Source organism: Alternaria postmessia (assembly GCF_024291825.1).
Source record: "Alternaria postmessia strain BMP 2775 chromosome Unknown scaffold_1, whole genome shotgun sequence".
Taxonomy (NCBI): domain Eukaryota; kingdom Fungi; phylum Ascomycota; class Dothideomycetes; order Pleosporales; family Pleosporaceae; genus Alternaria; species Alternaria postmessia.
In genome coordinates this window covers 968,718-991,080 of record NW_026260074.1, presented here as the reverse complement: position 1 = coordinate 991,080, position 22,363 = coordinate 968,718, and the positions used below count along the sequence as shown (strand labels likewise).

At 51.1% G+C, this 22,363-nt stretch overlaps 10 protein-coding genes across 10 annotated transcripts; 7 read left to right on the top strand and 3 right to left on the bottom strand.

Annotated features, from left to right (window-relative positions):
- Positions 1 to 486: 486 nt before the first annotated feature.
- IDH2 (NAD-dependent isocitrate dehydrogenase) lies at positions 487 to 1,795 on the top strand (the record flags this gene model as incomplete). The annotated part of the gene is made up of 3 exons (XM_051726673.1): positions 487 to 573; positions 676 to 1,668; positions 1,721 to 1,795. 3 exons carry the CDS (start codon positions 487 to 489, stop codon positions 1,793 to 1,795), a joined length of 1,155 nt encoding a protein of 384 aa, XP_051593855.1.
- A 368-nt stretch (positions 1,796 to 2,163) lies between these two features.
- Positions 2,164 to 3,054, top strand: J4E82_000351 (uncharacterized protein; the record flags this gene model as incomplete). The annotated part of the gene is made up of 1 exon (XM_051726672.1): positions 2,164 to 3,054. One exon carries the CDS (start codon positions 2,164 to 2,166, stop codon positions 3,052 to 3,054), a length of 891 nt encoding a protein of 296 aa, XP_051593854.1.
- Positions 3,055 to 3,164: 110 nt separating this feature from the next.
- Positions 3,165 to 4,268, bottom strand: J4E82_000350 (uncharacterized protein; the record flags this gene model as incomplete). The annotated part of the gene is made up of 1 exon (XM_051726671.1): positions 3,165 to 4,268. One exon carries the CDS (start codon positions 4,266 to 4,268, stop codon positions 3,165 to 3,167), a length of 1,104 nt encoding a protein of 367 aa, XP_051593853.1.
- A 474-nt stretch (positions 4,269 to 4,742) lies between these two features.
- J4E82_000349 (uncharacterized protein) lies at positions 4,743 to 5,474 on the top strand (the record flags this gene model as incomplete). The annotated part of the gene is made up of 3 exons (XM_051726670.1): positions 4,743 to 4,946; positions 5,008 to 5,126; positions 5,180 to 5,474. The coding sequence occupies 3 exons, from the start codon at positions 4,743 to 4,745 to the stop codon at positions 5,472 to 5,474; spliced, it is 618 nt and encodes a 205-aa protein (XP_051593852.1).
- A 108-nt stretch (positions 5,475 to 5,582) lies between these two features.
- J4E82_000348 (uncharacterized protein) lies at positions 5,583 to 6,701 on the bottom strand (the record flags this gene model as incomplete). The annotated part of the gene is made up of 1 exon (XM_051726669.1): positions 5,583 to 6,701. The coding sequence occupies one exon, from the start codon at positions 6,699 to 6,701 to the stop codon at positions 5,583 to 5,585; it is 1,119 nt and encodes a 372-aa protein (XP_051593851.1).
- A 618-nt stretch (positions 6,702 to 7,319) lies between these two features.
- J4E82_000347 (uncharacterized protein) lies at positions 7,320 to 8,176 on the top strand (the record flags this gene model as incomplete). The annotated part of the gene is made up of 2 exons (XM_051726668.1): positions 7,320 to 7,503; positions 7,566 to 8,176. 2 exons carry the CDS (start codon positions 7,320 to 7,322, stop codon positions 8,174 to 8,176), a joined length of 795 nt encoding a protein of 264 aa, XP_051593850.1.
- Positions 8,177 to 12,503: 4,327 nt separating this feature from the next.
- On the bottom strand, positions 12,504 to 15,908 carry J4E82_000346 (uncharacterized protein; the record flags this gene model as incomplete). The annotated part of the gene is made up of 3 exons (XM_051726667.1): positions 12,504 to 15,201; positions 15,256 to 15,721; positions 15,779 to 15,908. 3 exons carry the CDS (start codon positions 15,906 to 15,908, stop codon positions 12,504 to 12,506), a joined length of 3,294 nt encoding a protein of 1,097 aa, XP_051593849.1.
- A 172-nt stretch (positions 15,909 to 16,080) lies between these two features.
- J4E82_000345 (uncharacterized protein) lies at positions 16,081 to 17,816 on the top strand (the record flags this gene model as incomplete). Its single annotated transcript, XM_051726666.1, has 3 exons — positions 16,081 to 16,160; positions 16,283 to 17,501; positions 17,592 to 17,816. The coding sequence occupies 3 exons, from the start codon at positions 16,081 to 16,083 to the stop codon at positions 17,814 to 17,816; spliced, it is 1,524 nt and encodes a 507-aa protein (XP_051593848.1).
- Positions 17,817 to 18,624: 808 nt separating this feature from the next.
- On the top strand, positions 18,625 to 20,388 carry J4E82_000344 (uncharacterized protein; the record flags this gene model as incomplete). The annotated part of the gene is made up of 4 exons (XM_051726665.1): positions 18,625 to 18,787; positions 18,840 to 18,990; positions 19,043 to 20,294; positions 20,347 to 20,388. The coding sequence occupies 4 exons, from the start codon at positions 18,625 to 18,627 to the stop codon at positions 20,386 to 20,388; spliced, it is 1,608 nt and encodes a 535-aa protein (XP_051593847.1).
- Positions 20,389 to 21,031: 643 nt separating this feature from the next.
- On the top strand, positions 21,032 to 22,313 carry J4E82_000343 (uncharacterized protein; the record flags this gene model as incomplete). The annotated part of the gene is made up of 2 exons (XM_051726664.1): positions 21,032 to 21,445; positions 21,504 to 22,313. 2 exons carry the CDS (start codon positions 21,032 to 21,034, stop codon positions 22,311 to 22,313), a joined length of 1,224 nt encoding a protein of 407 aa, XP_051593846.1.
- Between the last annotated feature and the right edge of the window lie 50 nt (positions 22,314 to 22,363).

The following is a 22,363-nucleotide window of genomic DNA, read 5'->3' as shown; positions in this document are numbered from 1 at the left end:
ATGGTACTATGGCATTGTTTTGTTGTTTCCAACATGCGAATCAGAATCTTGAATCGTGCAAGTGAAGCCCGTCCAGACATGCCGAGATGACACGGCCAACCTAGTGACAAACTTGGCATGTGACAAAGGGTTTAGTCAAGTCGTTCCGTTGCGCCGAGTGGTGTTGGATGCGAGATGCAGCGTCACGATGCTTTGTTTCGAGCGGGTGCTGTCGTTGCTATTCCGCAAGGACATGGCGAGCAGATAAGAGGCATGGTGTTAACCGAGGGCGCAAGAGTGAATGCAGGGCGTTGGGCGGACGGGATGCCATGACGGAGGCGGAAGGTACCGGTTTGACGCACGAAGACATCCCGCGGCCGGTGGAGCTTTCTTTTTCTGTATCCGAGCTTTGCGCAACCCTCCCGCCGCCGACCAACCCACCTTGACGACTTCCACAGCAAAAGTGTAGCTTCAATTGGATTGTAGCCACACTGCGATACCCTCAACATGTTGGCTGCTCGTTCCTTCGCCGCCCCAGCGCGCCAATGCCTGCGCCAGGCCAACCGCTCCCGATGGGCGCCCGCGCTCTCCCAGGTGAGCTTCCAGCGAGCGGGACAGACGAGTCTTGCGCCTCGACACGTCGAGGCGTGCAGGTTCCAGGCGACGACGTGTTGAACAGTATTGACCGCGGCATAGGTCTCCGCCCGAACATACGCCTCCGAGGTGGCCAAGTTCCACGGAACCAAGGGCAGCGACGGCAAGTACTCGGTCACCCTCATCGAGGGTGATGGCATCGGTCCCGAGATTGCGCAGTCGGTCAAGGACATCTACTCGGCTGCCAATGTCCCAATCAAGTGGGAGTCGGTCGACGTCACCCCGCGCCTGAACGAGGACGGCAAGACGGTCATCCCCGACGAGTCCATCGCCAGCGTCAAGAAGAACTTGGTCGCCCTCAAGGGCCCGCTTGCGACGCCCATTGGCAAGGGCCACGTCTCCCTCAACCTTACCCTCCGCCGCACCTTCAACCTCTTCGCCAACGTCCGTCCCTGCAGATCCATCGCCGGCTACAAGACCCCCTACGACAACGTCGACACCGTCCTGATCCGTGAGAACACCGAGGGAGAGTACTCTGGCATTGAGCACATTGTCGTCGATGGCGTCGTACAGAGCATCAAGCTCATCACCCGTGAGGCCTCTGAGCGCGTTCTGCGATACGCCTTCCAGCACGCCCGCGACATTGGCAGGAAGAAGGTCCGCGCTGTCCACAAGGCCACCATCATGAAGATGTCCGACGGTCTCTTCCTCAGCACCGCCCGCGAGATTTCCAAGGAGTTCCCCGACATTGAGTTCGACGCCGAGCTGCTGGACAACACCTGCTTGAAGATGGTTACCGACCCTGTCCCCTACAACGACAAGGTCCTCGTCATGCCCAACTTGTACGGAGACATTCTCTCCGACATGTGCGCTGGTCTCATCGGTGGTCTCGGTCTTACTCCCTCTGGTAACATCGGTGACAACTGCTCCATCTTCGAGGCTGTCCACGGTTCCGCGCCCGACATTGCTGGCAAGCAGCTCGCTAACCCCACCGCGCTTCTTCTCAGCTCCATCATGATGCTGCGACACATGGGTCTCACCCAGGAGGCCAGCAACATCGAGCAGGCCATCTTCAAGGTTCTCGCCGAGGGCAAGGTAAGTTGCATCCACCACGTTGAAACGAGCATGTATGCTAATCCTTCTATAGACCATCACCGGTGACCTGGGTGGCAAGGCCAAGACCTTCGAGTACGCCGACGCTGTCATCAAGGCCCTGAAGTAGATTAAATTATGGATTTGACGAGCATTGAAACGACCGAATGGTAGCGATTGCATGCTGTGGATATGTACTAGTCCTTGTACTATAGCTGCCATTTAGCTAGATATACGCCGATACCTCTTGAACTTTCCACGTTATCATCAACTTGTCAGCTTGTGCCAATCTGCATGTGCTTTAAAACAGCACCTTTGAGCTAGCAATATCATCGCCATGCAACATCTAGATGTGCAAAACGTGGGTGATAAATTTATAGCTCTCCAAAGAAACATGGCGAGCACATTGCATGTGCGTCCACAGACGCAACGCGAGCAAGTATTGCCGAGCAACTTCGCTTCGCCTTCGACGACCCCATCGCAACGCCAATCTTTCCAATGCCACCCAAACCTCCCATCCGCTTCCCTACGATACCTCCTGCTGCGCCAAAACAGTATGTGAGGCCTTCCCTACCAATCAGACTGGCAAATCGAGGTCCGCAAGCCCCGCTGCGATCCCTATCCGCCTCGGCATCACCTTCGAGCCCCGTCCGTCGTCCTCCTCCACCACCACTTCAATGGCATGAAACCAGCCACGCCCGCACAGGCCGACGCTACATAAAATGGGGCATAAACGGTTTCGCGGCGATCTCCGCCATGCTCTTCATCCGCGACAATTGGTTCGAAATACAGCACGTCCGCGGTTCCTCCATGGCACCTACACTCAGCCCGGATGCGCACGAGACTGGTCGCGAAGACTACGTCATTGTGATACCGTACCATGCTACGATTGATTATAGTACAGTTCATAAAGAAAGCGAAAAGGAGGTTTGGAGCATAAAACGTGGTGACGTCGTAACGTTTTGGAAACCGCATAAACCAGGAGAGATGGGTATCAAACGCATTGTCGCTATGGAAGGAGATACGGTTTATCCTACAAGGGGATATGCGCTTGATCCGCAAGTCTATGAGGCGAGGTTGAAGGGTTTACCGGATGGGCTGGTAGATCATGATGAGGACAGTATAGCGGCGAGGGATGGTCCAGAAGTGGGCAAGGTGGTTGTGCCATATGGACATGTATGGCTTGAAGGGGATAATTGGAGGAAGAGCTTGGATAGCAACGACTTTGGGCCTGTTAGCAAGGGCTTGATTCAAGGTAAGGCTATAAGGGTTTGGAGGGACTGGTGGAGATTGAGAGAGGTGGGCGATGAGAGGAATAAGAGGGAGAAGCGGATGAGAAGTAGGGTCGTGGAGGGACGGAGTGAGGCTCCTGAGTTGTTCTTGGAGTGAGAGTAAGATACCATTTGCATATGAAAATTGGCATACAAGTGGTATAATTTGTGTTGATGATGGGTATGTACATATATCTCATATTGCGCAGTCGTTCATGCTGACACCACTCAGCCACTCTTGAAGAGTGTCTCAATCTCCGCACACACCGCATCTGTGACGCCCTTGGTATTCTCACTGCCACCAAGATCCTTCGTCTTAACCCCTTTTGCGGTGACATTCTCAATCGCCTTCATAAGCCCATCCGCTGCCTTTTCCTCGCCAACCCATCGCACCATCTCAGCAGCACTCCAGAATGCACCTACTGGGTTCGCAATACCCTTGCCTGCAATATCCGGCGCAGAGCCGTGGATAGGTTCAAACATGCTCGGATTCTTTCTTGTAGGGTCGAGGTTAGACGATGGCGCGATACCAATCGACCCACTCAGCGCAGCAGCAAGATCAGACAAGATATCTGCATGTAAGTTGGTAGCAACGATAGTGTCCAGTGTAGAAGGATGTAGCGTCATGCGCACAGTCATAGCATCCACGAGCATCTTGTCAATTTCAACATCTTCGTACTCTTTTGCAACCTCGTAGAAGACTTTATCCCAGAGAACCATGCCGTGTCTTTGGGCATTGCTCTTGGTCACCATGGTCAGCTTCTTGCGTGGTCGCGACCGTGCTGTCTTAAACGCATATCGCATGACTCGCTCGATGCCGACGCGCGTAAAGATGCTCACTTCGGTGGCAATGGTATGGGGACTTTCCTCATGGGAGGTGCCGCCTTGGCCGGAGTACTCGCCCTCACTGTTCTCGCGGATAATCATCCAATCAAGGTCCCCGGGTTTACAATTGGATAGAGGAGACGTGGTTCCGGGGAGGATGCGTGTAGGCCGTACATTGACATATTGATTTAGAGACTTTCGAATCGGCAAGATGAGTGACCAAAGGGAGATGTGGTCGGGAACATTGGGCCAGCCTACTGCGCCAAAGTATATGGCATCATAGGCTTTCAACTGCTCTAAGCCGTCAGGTGGCATATACCATCCTCGCTCGAGATAGTTTTTGCTGCTCCAGTCAAAGGTATTGAAGTCGAATTCAAAGCCGCCAATGGTCTTGGCGAGAACGTTGAGGACCTGGATGGCGGCTTCTGTTATGTCGACTCCGATTCCGTCACCTGGAATGCAGGCTATGCGGTGTATGTTTGTTACTAAGTGGATATGTGACGGCATCTTAGTGGTTGTCGTTGCTCGTAGGTTTCGGGAATAGTCAGGGTAAGGATCAGAAGGTCCGATTAACGTTATCGTGGGTCCGATTGATGGTTCTTTACGAGCAAGACGACTGTAGCAAGCTCGATGGTCTTATACTACAAGCAAGTCATGACCATCGGACATTCTTTCTCCGCGCAGGACATAGTATGTCCGGATACAATTCTACGTCCCGAAGTGGCTCCCAAGACATTCTCCAGGTGCGTGAGCTGAGTTAGGCGCTTGCATGTTCCCCTCGTCGAGACCCTGTGCGTCGCGCCTTCCCCGCGCTAGCTTACTGCAGCCGCATGCCCCACCAAAGCCACGCGTGTTGAACGGAGCAGAGCTCACCGCTTGGGCCGAGACCACCTTTCTCTGATACAAACATCTTCCGCCTCTCCCATACATACAGGCCTCAATTGCTTTTTCCACGCCACTACACATCTCACATACTTCAAAATGGCAGCTGCATACCCCCCTGGCGGAACCTTCTTCCAAACCCTCAAGAAGAGCTTCGCAGACGTCCCTGTCGACGAGGCCAAGGACAGTGCCATCTCGACGACCGAGTTCCTAGAGGCTGCTGAGAGCACCACCACTCTTTTCGATGTCCTGGGCTCCGTGGCCTTCAAGCCCGTCAAGGGTGACATGAGCGGCAACATCAAGGTGCGTAGAGGCTGGGAGCTTGAAGTGATGCCATAAGAAGCGTGGTGCTAACACGGTGCAGAAAATCCGCGACAGGCAGCTTGCTGCACCAGCCCAGTCAGAGACGCTCCAGGAGCTTTGCTTGAACGAGCTCAAGGAGAAGAAGCACACTGCCACCGAGGGTCTCCTGTGGCTGACCCGGTAAGTCATCCTCTCCACTCGACAGCATCATGCCACTAACATGCATGTCACAGTGGCCTCGACTTCACTGCTCAGGGTCTCCGTCACAACATCTCCAACCCCTCCAAGGAGCTCGCCGACTCCTTCCGCGACGCCTACGGCAACACACTCAAGCCCCACCACTCCTTCATGGTCAAGCCCGTCTTCAGCGCTGCCATGAGCGCTACACCTTACCGCAAGGACTTCTACAGCAAGCTTGGCGATGATGACAGCAAGGTCCAGGCTGAGCTGGAACAGTGGCTCGCAGCGTTGGAGAAGCTCCTCGCTATCCTGAACGCGTTTTTGGCAAGGAAGGAGGCCAAGTGGTAGAGGAAAGCAAGGCAGCTATTAGCATACCCTACTACATGAATGATGAGCATGAGCAGCTACAATATGCTGTATGATACAATCTCTGTTTCCATCAGCCGTGATGCGTCCCTACTTCTTCCTTTCAAACACAAAAAGTGCCTCGTCTTTGCCCGCAAAACTCGGCAACGGCATCCTCAATGTCAGCTCAAATGCCTTGAGATTCTTCTCTACCCACTCATCCACAATCACATCCTGAAACCCAGTAAATCCATTCCCATTCTGCGTTCCCGCAACTACTATCCTGTCACCTTGGAAAGCTTTGAGTAATGGACCTGTGAAACCACCTGTAGCCTGGGGATAGACGAGTAACAGAACACAACCTTTGCCACCATCGTGTTTCTTCAAATACTCCTTGCCGTCTGTGATGATAGTGTCTTTGATCCAGGAGACGCGGTACTCGCTGATCTGGTTATCGATGGCACGTACATCGAGTGGCTTGGAGGTACCGATGTGAGCGATCGGGAAGTTGCGTAACATGTAAGTCCAATACCCGTTTCCACTACCAATGTCCAAGATCGGGAGCACATCTTCTTTGGCTGGTTTCGCTGGCTGAGCCAGTTTGGCTAGGACATGCAGGGCGGCATACGAGGGCACTACGCAGCCAAAGTGATGGTAGAAAATTGGCAGAATGTGATGGGATATACGGGTGTATGTAGTCGATGGTAAAGGACCAGCCCACTCCAGTTCCTCACACGAGTACTTCCAGAGATCCAGATAAGGGTTCTTGTGCTGTCGAGCTGGTTTCTTGGGATCTCTTTTTGAAGGAATCAGATTGGTGGACTTGTTGAACAGCCGGTCGTTTAGGTGATTTCCTATGTTTTTGCGGAGGGTGTCGCTTTTTGCTGATTTGGCGAAGCTGTTGAGCGCTGTGGGGAGGTTGTTTTGGGGAGAGAAGAGGGATGTGTAAGCTTGGATTTCTTCTAGGGAGGGATGAGGTGGTTGGATAGGTTTTCCACCATTGTCATGATACCATCCATGCAATCCATGGCTTCTTTTCGCTTCGATAGCTCTCTGTGTGGCATGCAGTGTGGTCTCTGCTTGTGCCCGATAGACGTATTTGTCTGTAGGCGGGATGCCGAATGACTCCCCTATACATTGCGCGAGAACCTTCTCATTGCAAGATGGAGAGTACTTTTCTTCGGACCAATCTTCAAAGAACGCATCTGGGTCAAAGTTCTGCAAAGCCATGATGGTAGATGCCCGTCCGGAATCGACGTTCGCACTTGCCCGGCACGAAAACGGGTAAGATTAGTATCCTGCTACACTAGCTCTTTCTCGTACCTGCACGTCAACTCTAAAAGGCAGTAAATAAGCAATGCCCAAATTGCAATGACTTGCAGCAAGTGCTCTCTGATCGGACATGTTCCGCGGCGCCTGTTCGGCAAGCGTCCAATGAGATCTAGCTGATGAAGAATTGGGGCGATTTCGTCATCCATCAATAATCAGCTTAGCGTCTTCCCCCTTCCCCACATCTCTTCTATTAGCAGCATTACAGCGCCTTAGTCACTCATTGCAAATGCTATGCGCGAAGCAAATGGAGCTTCGAAATGATGCGCATGATGCGCGAACTAACCGTCCATTTACTGACAGCTATAAAGAGCCCCAGACACGTTCGATGCCAGGAAATCCCCTTTCGTGATGTCAGACACAACAACTCAACATCGCTCTACCACAGCAGATACATCTTACTCAACTACTACAAAGGCACTTACAGTAATCGTAGGGCTTTTTGCAATCACCCTGGCGTTCTCAAGCACCTTCCGTAGTATCTTTTTTCCTATTTCTACCAAACCTACCGTACGCGCAATGTCGACCGCGACTTCAATGAACGTCACCAAGCGCCCTTGGTCGCAACGCGGACATGCCGATCACGATTGGCTGTACACATACCACACGTTCTCTTTCGCGTCGTACTACGACCCCAGACATGAGAGCTTTGGTCCGCTCAGGGTTATCAATGAGGATAGGGTGAAGGCAGGCACTGGTTTCGGTATGTAAATGGCGTCTCCATCACTAAATTATACCCATGGTCGTTACTGACAACTGCTTTAGGAACTCACAGTCACGCCGAATTCCTCATCTTCAGTTACATCGTCAACGGCGTCCTCGAACACAAAGACAGCATGGGCAATCTCGAGAACCTGAAGCGTGGCGAAGTCCAGTTCACCTCCGCCGGCACAGGCATCCGCCATTCTGAATACAACCGTAACCGCGACTCCGAAGTCCACTTCCTCCAAATTTGGGCTAAGCCGAACAAGAGAGGTCTAAAGCCACACTACGAGACGAAGAAGTTCACCGATGAGGAGAAGACTGACAAGTTGGTCCGGATAATGGAATACACAGATCGCCTAGACCAGAGCAAGGGCGCCATCGGGCTACAGGCTGACCTCAGCATGGATGCATCGATTCTTTCTCCGGGCAAGAAGGTCGTACACGAAGTCGTTGCTGAGGGGCCGAGGAAGCTTTACGCACATCTTGTTATGGGCGGGCGGTCGCAGCCCAAGCAGGGCGGAGCACAGATCAAGATTGGAGAGACAGTATTGGGAGAAGGTGATGGCGCGTACATCGATGGAGTCAAAGGACCAAACAAGATCGAGATTGAGAGTGTGGGCGACAAGCCCGCTGAGTTCATTTTCTTCGATATGGGACCTGAGGATGCGTAGACGGGCATCTGTTTTAATTCTTACAGCTGACTTGTTCGTCGTGTAGTAATTGTAAATACAATACCATTTCTAGCGCAGTATTTCATGCTGTCCATCCGAAATATTCTTCATCCGTCATCTCTCTGGCTGGAGGATACCCAAATATCTTGATCTTCAGCTTCCTCTGACAATCATCCAGCACCCAATTGTTCCGCCAACCGAATACTTCCTGTCTAATCACAGTCGCCAACGGGACTGTAGGTACTTTGGCGACGCTACAGGTCACCATAACCATGTACAGTCCAAGCTTAAGGCTGCGTTGAGGCTTGAATATCATGGTATTTTAGTGCAGACTGCAAAACCTGCTCCAGTAGGAATGATGCGAGAGGGTTTCCGCAGATAGAGCTTCCGATGATGGAGCAGATCAGACTACATAGCATACACCCACTCGTTTGATGCCTCATTCCCTTACGAGCACCCCTCAAGCAACGCCTATACTCAAAATGTAGAGGCAATCTCTCCACCAGCCATCCAGTTCCCAGGCGAACGCTAGAATCCATTTCTACAGCGCGCGATGCAAACGCAGCCGCTTGCTGGTCTTCCGCCTCCAGCTCATCGCCAGCATGCAACAAACAGATCCATCAATCATGCCTACTGAACTGAATTTCTCTCGCTTTCCTCTCTGGTGACACCCCAGGTGTGGTCGCCATCAGCCCAGCCCCTGCTATGGATGTTGGATTGCTGGATACCAGTGCACATAAGATTGCTTTCTTCATCGTCGCAACGCGCTACTGATACCATCCGACACGAGCTCTGGCGATGCCATGCTTCTTCCCGTGGAGATTCTATACTATAGCTGCAAATGGCCCACAAGAGCAACGAGAGGTAGATTTCGACTGCGAAGAAGGGAAAGCACGAGGAAGTGTGGGATGTTTGGCGGTTGGGATTATGGATCATGCCAGCTGCTCTTGACATTAAGGTGCTTGAGCTCGGCTTTCTTCGAACGTTGACTATGACTAGTGCAAAGTTGATACGACAAGATTATGAACCACTACATACACTACGTGCAACATGCTATTTGCGACTTCAGGAGAAGTACTCTAAGCGCATACCCAACAGCCTTATACTTTTCTTTCCCATATTTCGTTCAAAATGTCTTGCTTCTTCGCACGTTTGGCTGTTTCGTAAGAGGGGGCTTCAGACTCGGACTCTAAGCCAATATGGAAGTCTTTGAGATATCTCCTCCGGCCTGCGGCACTCGTGCCGTCCCATGAACCTGGCGCATGAGAGTGACAGTGATCTTCGGAGCCAGGAGATAAGTCGCTGTTGTCGCTTTGAACACTATACATAGAGCTCGTAGGATATGCAGATCCAGGCACTGTAAGAGCTTTCGGTTCATGACGAGATGATGGTCCAGCACCTTCTTGGGCAGATCCAGACCCAGTTCTCGTATCCAGGATTTGCAAACCTTGCTCTTCGTCTCTTTCGTGAGCCATGTAGAGATACAAGAACAACCGGAGAGTGACTATAATTTGGACGATCAGGACTACGAGTGTGATCAGGCAGATCACCACTATGCTTTCGACCTCCATCTCGTGAGCGTTACAAGCTTGAACTCAGACATACTGATGGGGTTATAGCATTGGATGGCAAGCGTATTGTCGTGGACACACGTACAAATTGCGCACTGTTATTGTGCTGTTGACAGCGGAACAGCAAACGCAAAATAAAGTATTGAGATGAGAAATCATTTTGTATTGAGAGAACGATTTTGTGATGAGATCCGATGTTCAGCTCACAGAAATATCCGTAGTGGCCAGCGCGATATCATCACCCACGCGGTCTTCGGTCAAATTTCCTGATCCCCATCGCTTTCGCTTACGATTCGTTATTTAGACCTTCTCCGCACATCGTATCATATCCAATACTAGTTCCTTTACTTCTACGCGTAATACTGCACCCCAGGATGTGCATTCTCTGCCGTCTGCGTTGGTCTTGGTTTCGTCGTCCTGAAATCGTAATATAAGTCTGATTGGGGATCTCTTCTCTTAGGTCCACCGTGGTGATTGCGCGTTCTGATTCTTAGACGTCGAAGCCACTCCTTGAAGAGTATCCAGCGCCAGATCAGTGGTACCGGGTCATCTGCCATGGTTGGTAGTATCTCTTTTGTTATTGGGCTCAATAGTGCGAATTTGGCTATGAAAAGCGGTGCACAAGGTGGAAATTAACGAAACTTGCGAAATCTAGCGCAAGTGTGGGAGATTGTGACATCAGTAAGAGCAGAAGTGAAGCCAATGGCAAATGTCATGGGCTGTGACGAGCAACAACGTACGTATGTGAACCTTCGCGCGACTTGTTTTGTTGTTCAGTACTATCCTTGAGCACAATCACGGCCAACTGAAAAGGAAGACAGAAGAGTCGCGAACAAGCTTTACATTCTAGGTGTGCGGGTAGCTTGCTACACACCAATCATCCACCACCTACTTTACGCTAGGTACACGATTTTCCCCATGTTCACCATCATGACTCAGAGCTTGCTCGTGAACTCAGTAAAACCGATCGCCGTGTCGTGCAAACTTTCCGGTACCATGTAGGTTCTCGTATTCTTTGAATAGACATGATCAGCTACGGACTGGCATGGGCTTCTTCACAGCTATAAAGATAAGGTAGATCATGAGCGGGGTGGCGAGACAAATGCCAAACAGCATAAAGATCTCGTAAAACTGATCCATCATAAGCGTGGGCGCAGGTACGAGTGAGCTCGGCAGAACACTGCTTAGGCACTAGATTGTTGGTACGATGTCCAAATCGCTACAAAGAGAGCAGAAGAGCGAGGGATACAATAGGGAGGCCACTGAAAATGATAGAACGCCTTGATCCTGTCTCTTCATGTTATTATGCTCAATGCCAGCATGTCATCCTCCCGGTGTTCCCAGAACCTCTACCAAATCATCCCTTCACATCACATTATTTCTTTCTGTGATCCGTCCCTCAACTGGGCCAGTGATAGGCAACCACATAACTATATTTCCCCTTCTTCTTGACCTCAACATATTGATCATACAATCCCCCTTGTTCGGTACCATACCGCGGTAATACCGAGACTTCGCTACTTCTTCTGGTCAATGCTTGTGCTGGCCTTTGTATACCTGCATCATTGCCACTTAGCTGCAGTCTTGTTCGCTGTTGCACTAATTCAACTAGCTCGTGCTCTCGATTTCTCTTGTACTGTCGCTTCAGTATCCTTCCTATAATATTGTAGATTATCCGGAGGAGGATAAGACTAGCGATGATGATGACTATGACCCAAAGCGCGCTAGCTTTTGCCCAGGAAAAGTCTTTGGCTGAAGCTGAGTAGGAACTACTTTCGGACGTCATGGCTTCGAATGGATAGTAGACAGAATAACTGGATTGATAATTGACGCATGGGAAACAAGGAAAGCCAGATAAAATCCTCAATAAACTGTGATTTGTTTGAACATAGCCAGGCTTGCCCATCATTCCAGACTATTGCTCTTTCTTTTCAGCTTCTGGTTGATCTTCATCATGATAATCATTTATACTCAGTCCTTAGGGTCTGTCATCCCACTCATCCGGATCTGCAAACGGATCAGGGAAACCCATCTGAATTAGAATGCCATTTAGGTAGATCGACAGAGCCATGAAACCTGCGATAAGCCATATGGTATTCTCCTGAATCATGTTTGTAGAAAGCGGTTGGCATCAAACAGGAGAACAGATATGTAATGAGAGAAGCTGGAATGGCTAGAAGAGTCGAGAGGTATGCCGTAAGGAGTCTAACAGCTTTGGAATGATATTTCTACCTTGTACATAGCAAGGAAGTGTAGATGTGTGTTTGCTATTATATGCGGTGTGCTGGAAAATTATTGATATAGCAAGTATGTTTTCATCATACACCAGCCAGTTCATCACGGTGCTGTTAAGCAAACCGCGAGCGAACGGCTTCAGATGCGTGATTGAACACCGCCATGTTTGGCAATATGCTCTCTACACGGTTCCCACCCCTGCTTCTATGTTCTCCATTCTCTGTTCTTGAGAAATGTTGTTTCCAATGCTGTAATCATGTGTCCGACAATTACGGCATCTAGAAGAGTAGCCACGACCTGGATTGGCAGTACGCTCTGGAATGTGACTTTATTCTGATTGTAAGAATACAGAATTGGAGAATCCGTGCCCAGGTCAATACGAAAACTATTGTCTCTACTAATGGTACAACAATACAGGCCATTCGTGACCATCAAAATCTGTCAAGCCGAGATGCCAAAATCCTAACGCGTCGCAAGGAAGAGATGAGGATATTCTGGCTCTAATGTGCATGAAGCAGGTTTCATCCTGTATTATTCTTCAGGAAGGCATTCCAATCGGTCTTCGCTCCCTGTACGTCAACCCCTGTCACACCGTCTCCTTCGGTCCAGCCTTGCCACTTCTCCAGACCAAAAAGATGACGCATGGTAGGCCGACCATGGGGGCAAGACCAGGGTTTGTCCATACTGCCCATGTGTCGAACAATCTCTCTCATCCGGGGCGGCTGAAGAGTCTTACCAATCATCACGGAACTCCTGCAGGCGCGGCTTGCTAGTAGCTTCCTGACTTTGGAAGGGCGTGGTATGTGCCGCGATGTGGAAGTAGAGGATGACGGTGGGTTCTCTAGAATGAGTGCTAAGAGCTCCTCTAAATCCGTGGGTGTAAATGTTACTTCCTTCGACATGGGCAGCGAGACTAGCTGCGCATGATGATCCGCTTCATTCTCGTCTATGGTTTCCAAATCGACGACGAACCCGTTAGCGGTTAGCGAGTGCTTATTCTCGCGAATGATCTCTCTTTCCACAGCAGTGAGTTCGAGAGGATGTGGATGTACGAGTTTCTGTGGCACCAGCGTTGTCGTCGCAGACAGACGCTCGAAATTGTATTTCTCGTCGCTCGCATGCTGGTCGATAATAAACACATCTGATGTTGGCGATGTAGAAGTAGGTGGTCGCACGGCGATGATGAAGCCTAGATTAAACTGACCAATAATGCGCATCTCATTGAAGTCAGCCTTGGTTACTGTAAGACTAAGTCGTTCTTCGGGGTCTTCTTGGTTCAGCTGAGTACTTGTTGGAAGCGCAGCCACCTCATCGGTTCCTGGCATAGAGGCATCGATAGACGCTTGTATGTTCTGTATATGCCGAGCAATAGCATCAATATCCGTCTCGACAACGCGCTCAAGATTGATGGTCCAGTACTTCTTCTGACTGACTTTGAATAATTTGTTGACCCGCTTCAAGTTCATGTCAGTGGGTCGGGAAGCGGCTTCTTCGGCTTCAGCGATGAGCTGCGCAATCTTCGTTTCTTCTCTTTGCTTCTTCTCGGAGTCCTCGATGTAGTCGTCATCTGTGTTTTCCGCTTCTGCTTGAGCCTCGGCTTCGGCCTCTGACGTTGATTCCGCTACTTGATCTTGTTCCGAAACAATTTCTAAATCGGGCGCTGGGGTGCTGGGAGAGACTGTGATGTCATCAGTTTGGGGCTTTTCAAATCCTCGAGATGGCAAGCGCTTGGTTGGAGATGGAGAGCGTATAGGTGCATCAGACATGTTACTGTCCTGAGTGACTTCATTGCCATCCTCTTCTTCTTCTCTATCCTCCTCATCATCTTGATCGTCCTCGTCGCTACTTTCTGCTTGGGTACCCGGTGCCGCAAAGCCACCTAGACCGTTCTTGAATAGACTCTTCTTTGGTGTCTGATCTAATGGCTTGCCAGAAAGAGAGAACTTTGGCGTGTGTATCCTAGCTCGTTTGGAGGCTATCGATTGACTTCTGGTGCCGATTGTAGAAACAGTCGTTGTGTCGCCCACAGTTATCGTGGCTTGTTGGATCGGAGTACGCATGGGACGCATGCGGTCAAATGCATTTTGAATTGTACTCTGTGACCACGACTTTTGCGGCGTTTGTACGATAGCCGGAATTGGCTGTTGTTCATGCTCTCCATCCTCGACAGGTTGTGAATGCTTGCTGCTGGGCTCGCGCTGACGAGGACTCTGAGACGCTATACGGGCGTTGAAATCTTGAACAATCTTCGGAGGTTGAGAAAGTCGGACGGGCACGTCGGTCATCTCTTCCGGTTCGAACAATGGCGACTGTGACCTTGCAAGTGGTGGACGGACAGAGTCTTCATGCTCAGGTGTAGTGCTACGTTGAGACATGTGAGAATTCGACACACGATCCCCAGTCACCTTGCTGTCCTCAGGCGTGCTGGTTCTCCTGGACCTAATCGCTGGACGAATTTTTCGGTCTTCAGGGTCCCGGTCAGCGGATCGCTCAATGAGACTTGCTTTCACAAAGCCTGGAAGATCGCTTATTCTGGGCGTTTCTGTAACAGATCTCATGTCAGATCTCCTTGGGGTCTCCAGGCGAGACTCAACAGCATCTTCCGATTCGCTTCGGTCACCCTCCATTACTGAGGTAGTGCTCTCACGAAACTGCATGGTCGCTGGCTTGAAGGTAGACGTGGGCGTTTTCTGGCCTAGGAGTTGAGCTTGAGGGACACTTTGATCATGACCCTCAAATAGTTCCAAAAGAGCCTCTTTGAGGTTCTCTAACAGCGCAGTCTGATCATGGAGCATGATGGTCCGTTTGTCGGGGCTCACATTGACGTCGTAAGCGTTGGTGTCCAGCTGAATATCTGCGAAGACAAAAGGTGATTGTGTGATGTTGTAGGACTTGTAGACCTCGTTGAATGCCTTCGCAACCTGTGGCAGATTGCAAGGCCGTGAGTTCACAAAGAACATTTGTCTGTCCGGCGTTTGGCGGCCCTCGCCCACAACTGGGCGGGAGATGTGGCCCACTATCTTGACAGTTCGTGAGCCCGAATCCTCTTGCGTGCTCCAGTTCCTTGCGCTTTGTGTGGCACCAGGCCGACTTGAAGGGTCCATAACGAACTGGAGACTAAGAGGGATCAGGGCGGCAACCGTCTTTGCGCCGTAGACGTTGGAGATGTTGTCACGCGTGCTCGCATTAGCGTTCGTGGAGAAAGCTACTGTCTTCTTTCTTGGACCATGTCAGTACAGCAGAAGAATGGTGGAAATGAGTATCCGTACTCACCCTTTCGGTATCTGATTGCTTACAGAGAACTTGACGCCTACGCTTATACAAGCATATGCGTTCAGCAGCTGCAGCACTTTATTGTACTCCCTTTTGACGTTCTTCTCGAGCTCCTTCCGCCGTACAGGCAAATTGTGGAATAGTGTCTCCACCACCACCGTTGTACCCTGCTTAGCCGCTACCACAGACGTCCCCTTCAGCTTGCCTGACTGCTCAAAGTCTAGCCGTGTGCCTTTCGGGCCGTCGGAAGGTCGAGTGGTGATGATGTGGAAGTTGGAGAGTGCACATAACGACGACAAAGCCTCACCGCGGAAGCCGAATGTCTGGAGCGACTCGAGGTCATCGTAGCTAGCGAGTTTGGACGTATAGTGCTTGAGGGCGATGGTGTCGTAGTCGTCAGGTGCAATGCCAGAACCATTATCCTGAACTTCTATGGCATCAAGCCCGTGGTTCTTGAAGCGCACCTCTGTGTTCCACGTCAGTCATCTCACATCAAACCAGGAATCGTGCAGCGAAGACATACCAATCGATGTGGCGCCTGCATCGATGCTATTCTCGACAAGTTCTTTGCATACCGACTCCAGCCCAACAATGACCTGACCTGATTGGATCTGATGCACAGAGCGGCCCTCGATGGCCTTGATAGTGGCCATGTCAACCCATGCCGATGTTGAGATGGGTGAACACGAAAGGCGTGACTACGCGACGCGTTTACGACTGGCCAATGGGCGGGGTGCGCTAGAATGTGGGGTTGCAGTGGACTCTCCACAGCATTTGTGATTCCAAACTCACGGGCTCCTAATATTATCGCGTGAATATAGCGAAATGGATGGCCTGAATGATCTCAGGCTTTTACAAGCGCCTTTGCGTCACATGACGGCGCAGTCGCAATCCCAGCATGAGAAGTGAGTCCACCAAGTGTACCTATTTCTGTGCCGTTGCGCACACATGTCCAGCGCGAGCAACAACAATCGAAAAACCCCATGCATAACTTGCACACATACTTGAGTGGCTGACGTTATAGTAGAATTGCAAAGTTGCAGCGTGAGCTTCGAGAAGCTACAAAGGAAGTGCGCTCCGCCGATCTCATCTACCGGAAACATGTACTCTACTATGCAAGGAAGGACTGCCTGCAACTTGCGACCATGATGCATCAGAAACTTCCCGTTGAGCTGCGTGAACTGATTTACGAACTCCTCTGCGTCGAACCCGACCGTCCCATACCTGTGGGCCCGTACTACCATTTCCGTAAATACGATCGGCCATTGCACGACCCTCGATATAGGTTCGTCCCGACTAGTCGTCACCCATACGTCGTGTCCACCTGGCCGCTACCAAGAACTGACCCAGCCTATGCACCCCATATTGGCGTTAGTGCGAATGTCGATGTTGAGATTGGAGAGGTATCTGACCAGCAGACTGGCTCGTCCCAGCCTATCGACAGTAATGATACACGAATGACTTCGGGCCTTACTGAACGTGTCATGGAGACGATATCATCAACTCCAGCCGACCAACTCAGACTCGATCACGAAGACGAGGATACTATACTTCCTGATGGTCGGATCAAAGAAGTGCATACCCACAAGCCACCGAGTGATATGGCACTTCCATACAGCCATTTCCTGGACCCTAGATACATGGGCCCAGAAATCGCATTCGAGATACAGAAGATGTATTATGCGCGAAACACCTTCTCCGTCTGCAGCGTCGAGCAGGGAATACTATACTTCTTAGAGCGCGATTCTGGCTACAATATGGTGGGTTGTAACGATGATGGCACCCCTAAGGAAGTACCAAAGGACCTCCAGCTACCACTACCGGTTTACCCCAGAGAACATATCCAAAATCTCCAGATTCGCGTCAAGTTCGAACAGTTCCACTCGGACATGCCAAAAGACGATATGACCGATTACGACAAGTATGCATACGAACAGCGTTTCCTACGCTTTACTGAAGCCAACTTGCGAGGTTTGAGAGTCTTCTTAGAGCATCGCCATGAGCACGGAATCAATGTTGAATTCATCATTCTCACTGAGTTCCCGATTGCCGGTGATGTGAGGACCGGGCTCGCCGCTCAATGCAATTATGTCAACTTTTTGGAGTGCATCAGAAACCCAGTCTACACAATGATGCACGATTGTGACCACATCTCCGTCAAGATTACGCACTACGACGAGGGCATTTCGGCCTTCCCGCGCGATATCACTGGAATATTCGGGTTGACAAAGGAACAATGGGAGCACGTAAGTATGACCCATTACTTCAACCTTCCCTACAACATATGCCACCTGCCTCAAGGCTGTCTCTTCAATCGTAAATTAACCGAATTGCAGGAAAAGAGTGTTCACGGGTATTTTGCTGAGGAGATGAGGAGGTTCCACGTTGCGATTCCGGGCATTATAGAACACAAAGCGCTCCGGGGTTATCCCGTTAGTGAACTAATTCCTTTTCTTCGTCAGCGATGGGGCATGGATTCGTGGTTAGCTACCAGGGCGACGCACCCTATTAGTGACGGGAGATATTGGCCAGAATTTTTCAAGGCAACCTCGCAAGAATGAATGATTGAGTATAGAAGCGCACAGATGCGCTGGTGTTGCAGTCTCCATTGTATCGGCACTATCGTTGTTTAAAGAATATTACTACACCAATCCAGGCTGGATGCAGCCTTGTTACCATGCAGCAGAGATGTTGCACCGACTTCCACTGCTGCAGTTTCAGCAACCTTGATCTCGTTATTCTGTGTATGCGTAGGGTCTACCACCGTATCATGCGATGATATATCCATCAGGTGGCGTGGCTGACATGCGATCTACGAACTGGAGTTCCACAAACAGTGCTGACAATGCTCACAGTGCGGACGAAAGCGCCGATTGGCCGTGTGCCTGAAAAGCTGGGCAGGCACCAAATGGGGCGGTCCCTAGATCTCGAGATCTGAGACATAGAATGGATTTCTAACACAGATCACGACTTAGGCTTAGTTTCCGACAACGTTTCCCGTCGACATGCATGGCTCGTATGACCGTATCGGCCGACCAACAATGCCGTCCAGTATACGACAGCATCATCCATGCGAGACCGGTCGTCGCGCGCCCGGATGCGCTAAATCCGAATCGCCGTGCAACGCCAGGCCTATAACGCACTAGATTCCGAAAGTTGATGTGATTGACATGGCTCCTTTTGCAGTGGCCACCGCTTGCGCCAAGCCCTGCAATTAAACAATTGGAGACCCTCTTTGGGCCTTGTTCTCGCGTGGGAATTTAATACGGCTTCGATTGACTCTTCGTGGTTTCCCTACGTCTTCCCCTCCGCGATCTTCGCGCTTTCTTCTGTACATTTCACGGCGCGGCGCGATCCTAATTCTTCAACATGGCGGTCAACGCGAGTTTCGTCTCGCCCACGGCGGATGCAAAAGTTGCGCACGTCATCCAGCAATTCGACACCAGCGGCCTCCTTTCCTCTGTCTTCACCGGTTTCAATGTGTGGAAGCTCCTCCTGACGCTCATCATAACGGCTGTGGCGTACGACCAGTGTACGCACCACATCCATCACGTTTGCGCCGGACACTGCTGACCCTGCTACAGTCAAGTACATATGGAACAAGGGTTCAATCGTCGGTCCATCATGGAAAATACCTTTCATCGGCCCATTCTTGGAGTCCGTTAACCCCGACTTCAAGAAGTACCACGAGAAATGGTCCTCCGGTCCTCTGAGCTGTGTATCCGTCTTTCACAAGTACGTAACTCGTGCGTCCGCTCTGAGATTGTCCATACTGACCGCTCTTCAGGTTCGTTGTCATTGCCTCCACCCGCGACATGGCTCGTAAGATCTTCAACTCGCCTACCTTTGTCAAGCCCTGCGTTGTCGATGTCGCCTACAAACTCCTTCGTCCCGAGAACTGGGTCTTCCTGGATGGTCGTGCCCACGTCGACTATCGCAAGGGTCTCAACAGCTTGTTTACTCGCCAGGCGCTCGAACAGTATCTCCCAGGCCAAGAAGAGATCTACAACACATACTTCAAGCGCTTCGTGGAGCTTTCACAAGTCGAGAACAAGGGCAAGCACATTCCCTGGATGCAAGAGTTCCGCCTCATGATCACGGCTCTGAGTTGCCGTACCTTTGTCGGCCACTACTGCTCCGATGAGGCTGTCAAGAAGATCGCCGACGACTACTATCTGATTACCGCTGCACTCGAACTTGTCAACTTCCCCATCATTATCCCTTTCACCAAGACCTGGTACGGAAAGAAGTGCGCCGACATGGTTCTGGACGAGTTCTCAAAGTGTGCCGCAAAGAGCAAGGTTCGTATGGCCGCCGGTGGCAAGAAGGAGTGCATTCTCGATTTCTGGGTAGACAACATGATCCAATCCGAGAAGTACCGTAAGAGGATTGAGGCTGGCGAGAAGGTCGATGACGCTGAGAAGCCCGCGACCGTCATCCGCTGGTTCAGTGACATTGAGATCTCTATGACTATCTTCACCTTCCTCTTCGCTTCCCAGGACGCTACTTCTTCTGCCGCTACCTGGCTCTTCCAAATCATGGCTGACCGCCCGGAATACCTCGACAAAATCCGTGAGGAGAACATCAAGGCCAGGAACGGCGACGTTCACGCGACGCTTTCGCTTGATGCCATCGAGAAGCTGCAATGGACCCGCGCTGTCGTCAAGGAGACCCTCCGCTACCGTCCTCCAGTCATCATGGTTCCTTACCTTGCTAAGAAGGACTTCCCTGTAACACCCGAATACACCGTCCCCAAGGGTTCCATGGTCATTCCTACCACATACATGGCGCTGCACGATGCTGAAGCATACCCCAACCCTGACTCGTTCGAGCCCGAGCGATGGATCACTGGTAACGCTGATCAACAAACCAAGAACTGGCTCGTTTTCGGTACAGGCCCTCACTACTGCCTTGGTCAGACATACGCGCAAGCCAACCTCATGTTGATGATTGGCAAGGCTAGTATGCTGCTTGACTGGGACCACCAGGTTACCGACCAAAGTGAGGTGATCAAGGTGTTCGCCACTATTTTCCCTATGGTAAGTCTGGACTCATGGCATAGTACGAGGGATTGTTGCTAACCAACCATAGGATGACTGCCTCCTCACATTCAAGGACCGAACTACAGCATAATAATTCACGCTTCATTCTACGTGATGCGCACTTTGAGCGATCTTTTCTTGCATTTGCAGCCGTAGATTCCGGTGTTCAAAATTTGGTTCGTCCAAGACAGAGTTGCATTTGTGCTCTGGTCTTGCATCTTTAGACTATAATGATTACGGCCCTTGGCGCTTCTTGAGAAGTGGCCCGTTGGCTTCATGAGTACAGTGTAAGCTGGGATGAATTAATAATGGGACGAGAGGATGGGCTTGGGAGGGAATGGTTCATATAGGACACTGATAATTGCACGAAGAACGTATAATAGCAACGAAGTCTTGTTGTGTCTTGTCATGAAATTGTGCCTTACAAGTTCCGCGCGTATTCACCAGCCTCGCGGCCAGTGACGAAAGCTATGACCATGAACTTTTGGTCTACTCCACATGCCGATAGTCTGCAACCTTCCACCGCCAGCTTGCCAACAACGACTCGAGCTTCGTCCGGCCCTAGACAGTCCTCGTGGATCGCAGATAACTCCTAGGATTTCTCGAGCGACTTTGCGACCGGGACGAGGATACATTCCAACTGCGCACTGCCACGCATCATTCAACCAACGCCCACACCCGCGGCCACAACAAAGTAATAGTTTCACTGCAGCATCCGCACCCAAGCTCACGTCATGGCGCCCGCCGCCTCTCCATTGGAGCGCGATAATGAGCGCGTTGGACCACACCCATCGTATATCGAAGTTGCGAAGCCCTATATCCTGCAGTCGCGTATGCAGAAATGTCTGTCAGATATACACATGAGCGATGCCAAAGAGGATGCTGTCCGTCTGCAAGGCGTCGCCTGGATAGACCAAGTGCGACGCGCACTCCAACTGCCCATCCGCACCTTTAACACTGCCGTCATCTACTACCACAAGTTCAGGCTGTTGCACGCGGACAACGAGTACAATTGGGCAGATGCGGCAGCCGCAGCACTCTTCACAGCGTGTAAAATCGAGGACACCTTGAAGAAGAGCAGGGAAATCTTATGCGCTCACTGGAACCTCAAGGTTGGCCCTGGCGAGAGCTTAAGTAGCGATGATCCGGTAGGCACCTTTCTTGATAGGAATGGCCATTGCAGGATCAAGGTTAACCTCTCAATAGCGCTTCGAGAACCACTCCAAACTCATCATCGGCCTTGAACGGCTCATGCTCGAAAGCGCCGGCTTCGATTTTCGCAATCGATACCCCCAGAAAGTCATGGTCAAGCTTGCTAGGGCCCTGCGATTCGACGCGAAAGACGAGGCCAAAACAACCTGGAACCTGAGCATCGATTCATACAGGACTTTTGCACCGCTGAAGCAGTCCACACCGACTCTGGCTATTGCGTGTCTAGAGCTTGCCGCACGGCTGCATGGAAAAGACACTACGAAATTCGTGGATGCGGGACCTGTAAGGTACAGCAAGTGGGCTACTAGTCGAGCAGAGATTATGGAGACCCTCCTTGATCTACTCGACCTGTACACCCATCACCGCAGCGCAACCTCGGTCGGACCCTCTTACACACTTGAGCACTTCATCAACATCCGCATTGGACTCAATCAGGAGGCTTCGGCAGCGAATATACCACGTTATTCTCGGTACAAGTCGGAGTCTGTTGCCGATGCCGGAAGCACCACAAACGGCGCCAAGCCTCGCAACGGCATCGACCCGACAAGCCCATTCACACCAGCTACCCCCATCGCACATTCGCCTGCCGCAGATCAAGCGCCAAAATCTGCAATCGGAATTCGCGGTCAGAATGGTACGGTCAGGTTCATGCTGGACGCAGCCCGTGCACACGATGAACGCGCCGAGGTTGAGAAGTTTCACAAGCTCGAGGAAGAAGAGTACGAAGTAGAGGTGCCGATATCGAGTGAATCAAGGACGGATGATAGGGAGAGAGAAAGAGCAAGAGTTGGCAGAGTGCGTTGAGTATAGATATGGAATTCGCGTTTGGATTTTGCTGTTCAATTTTTGCGCTG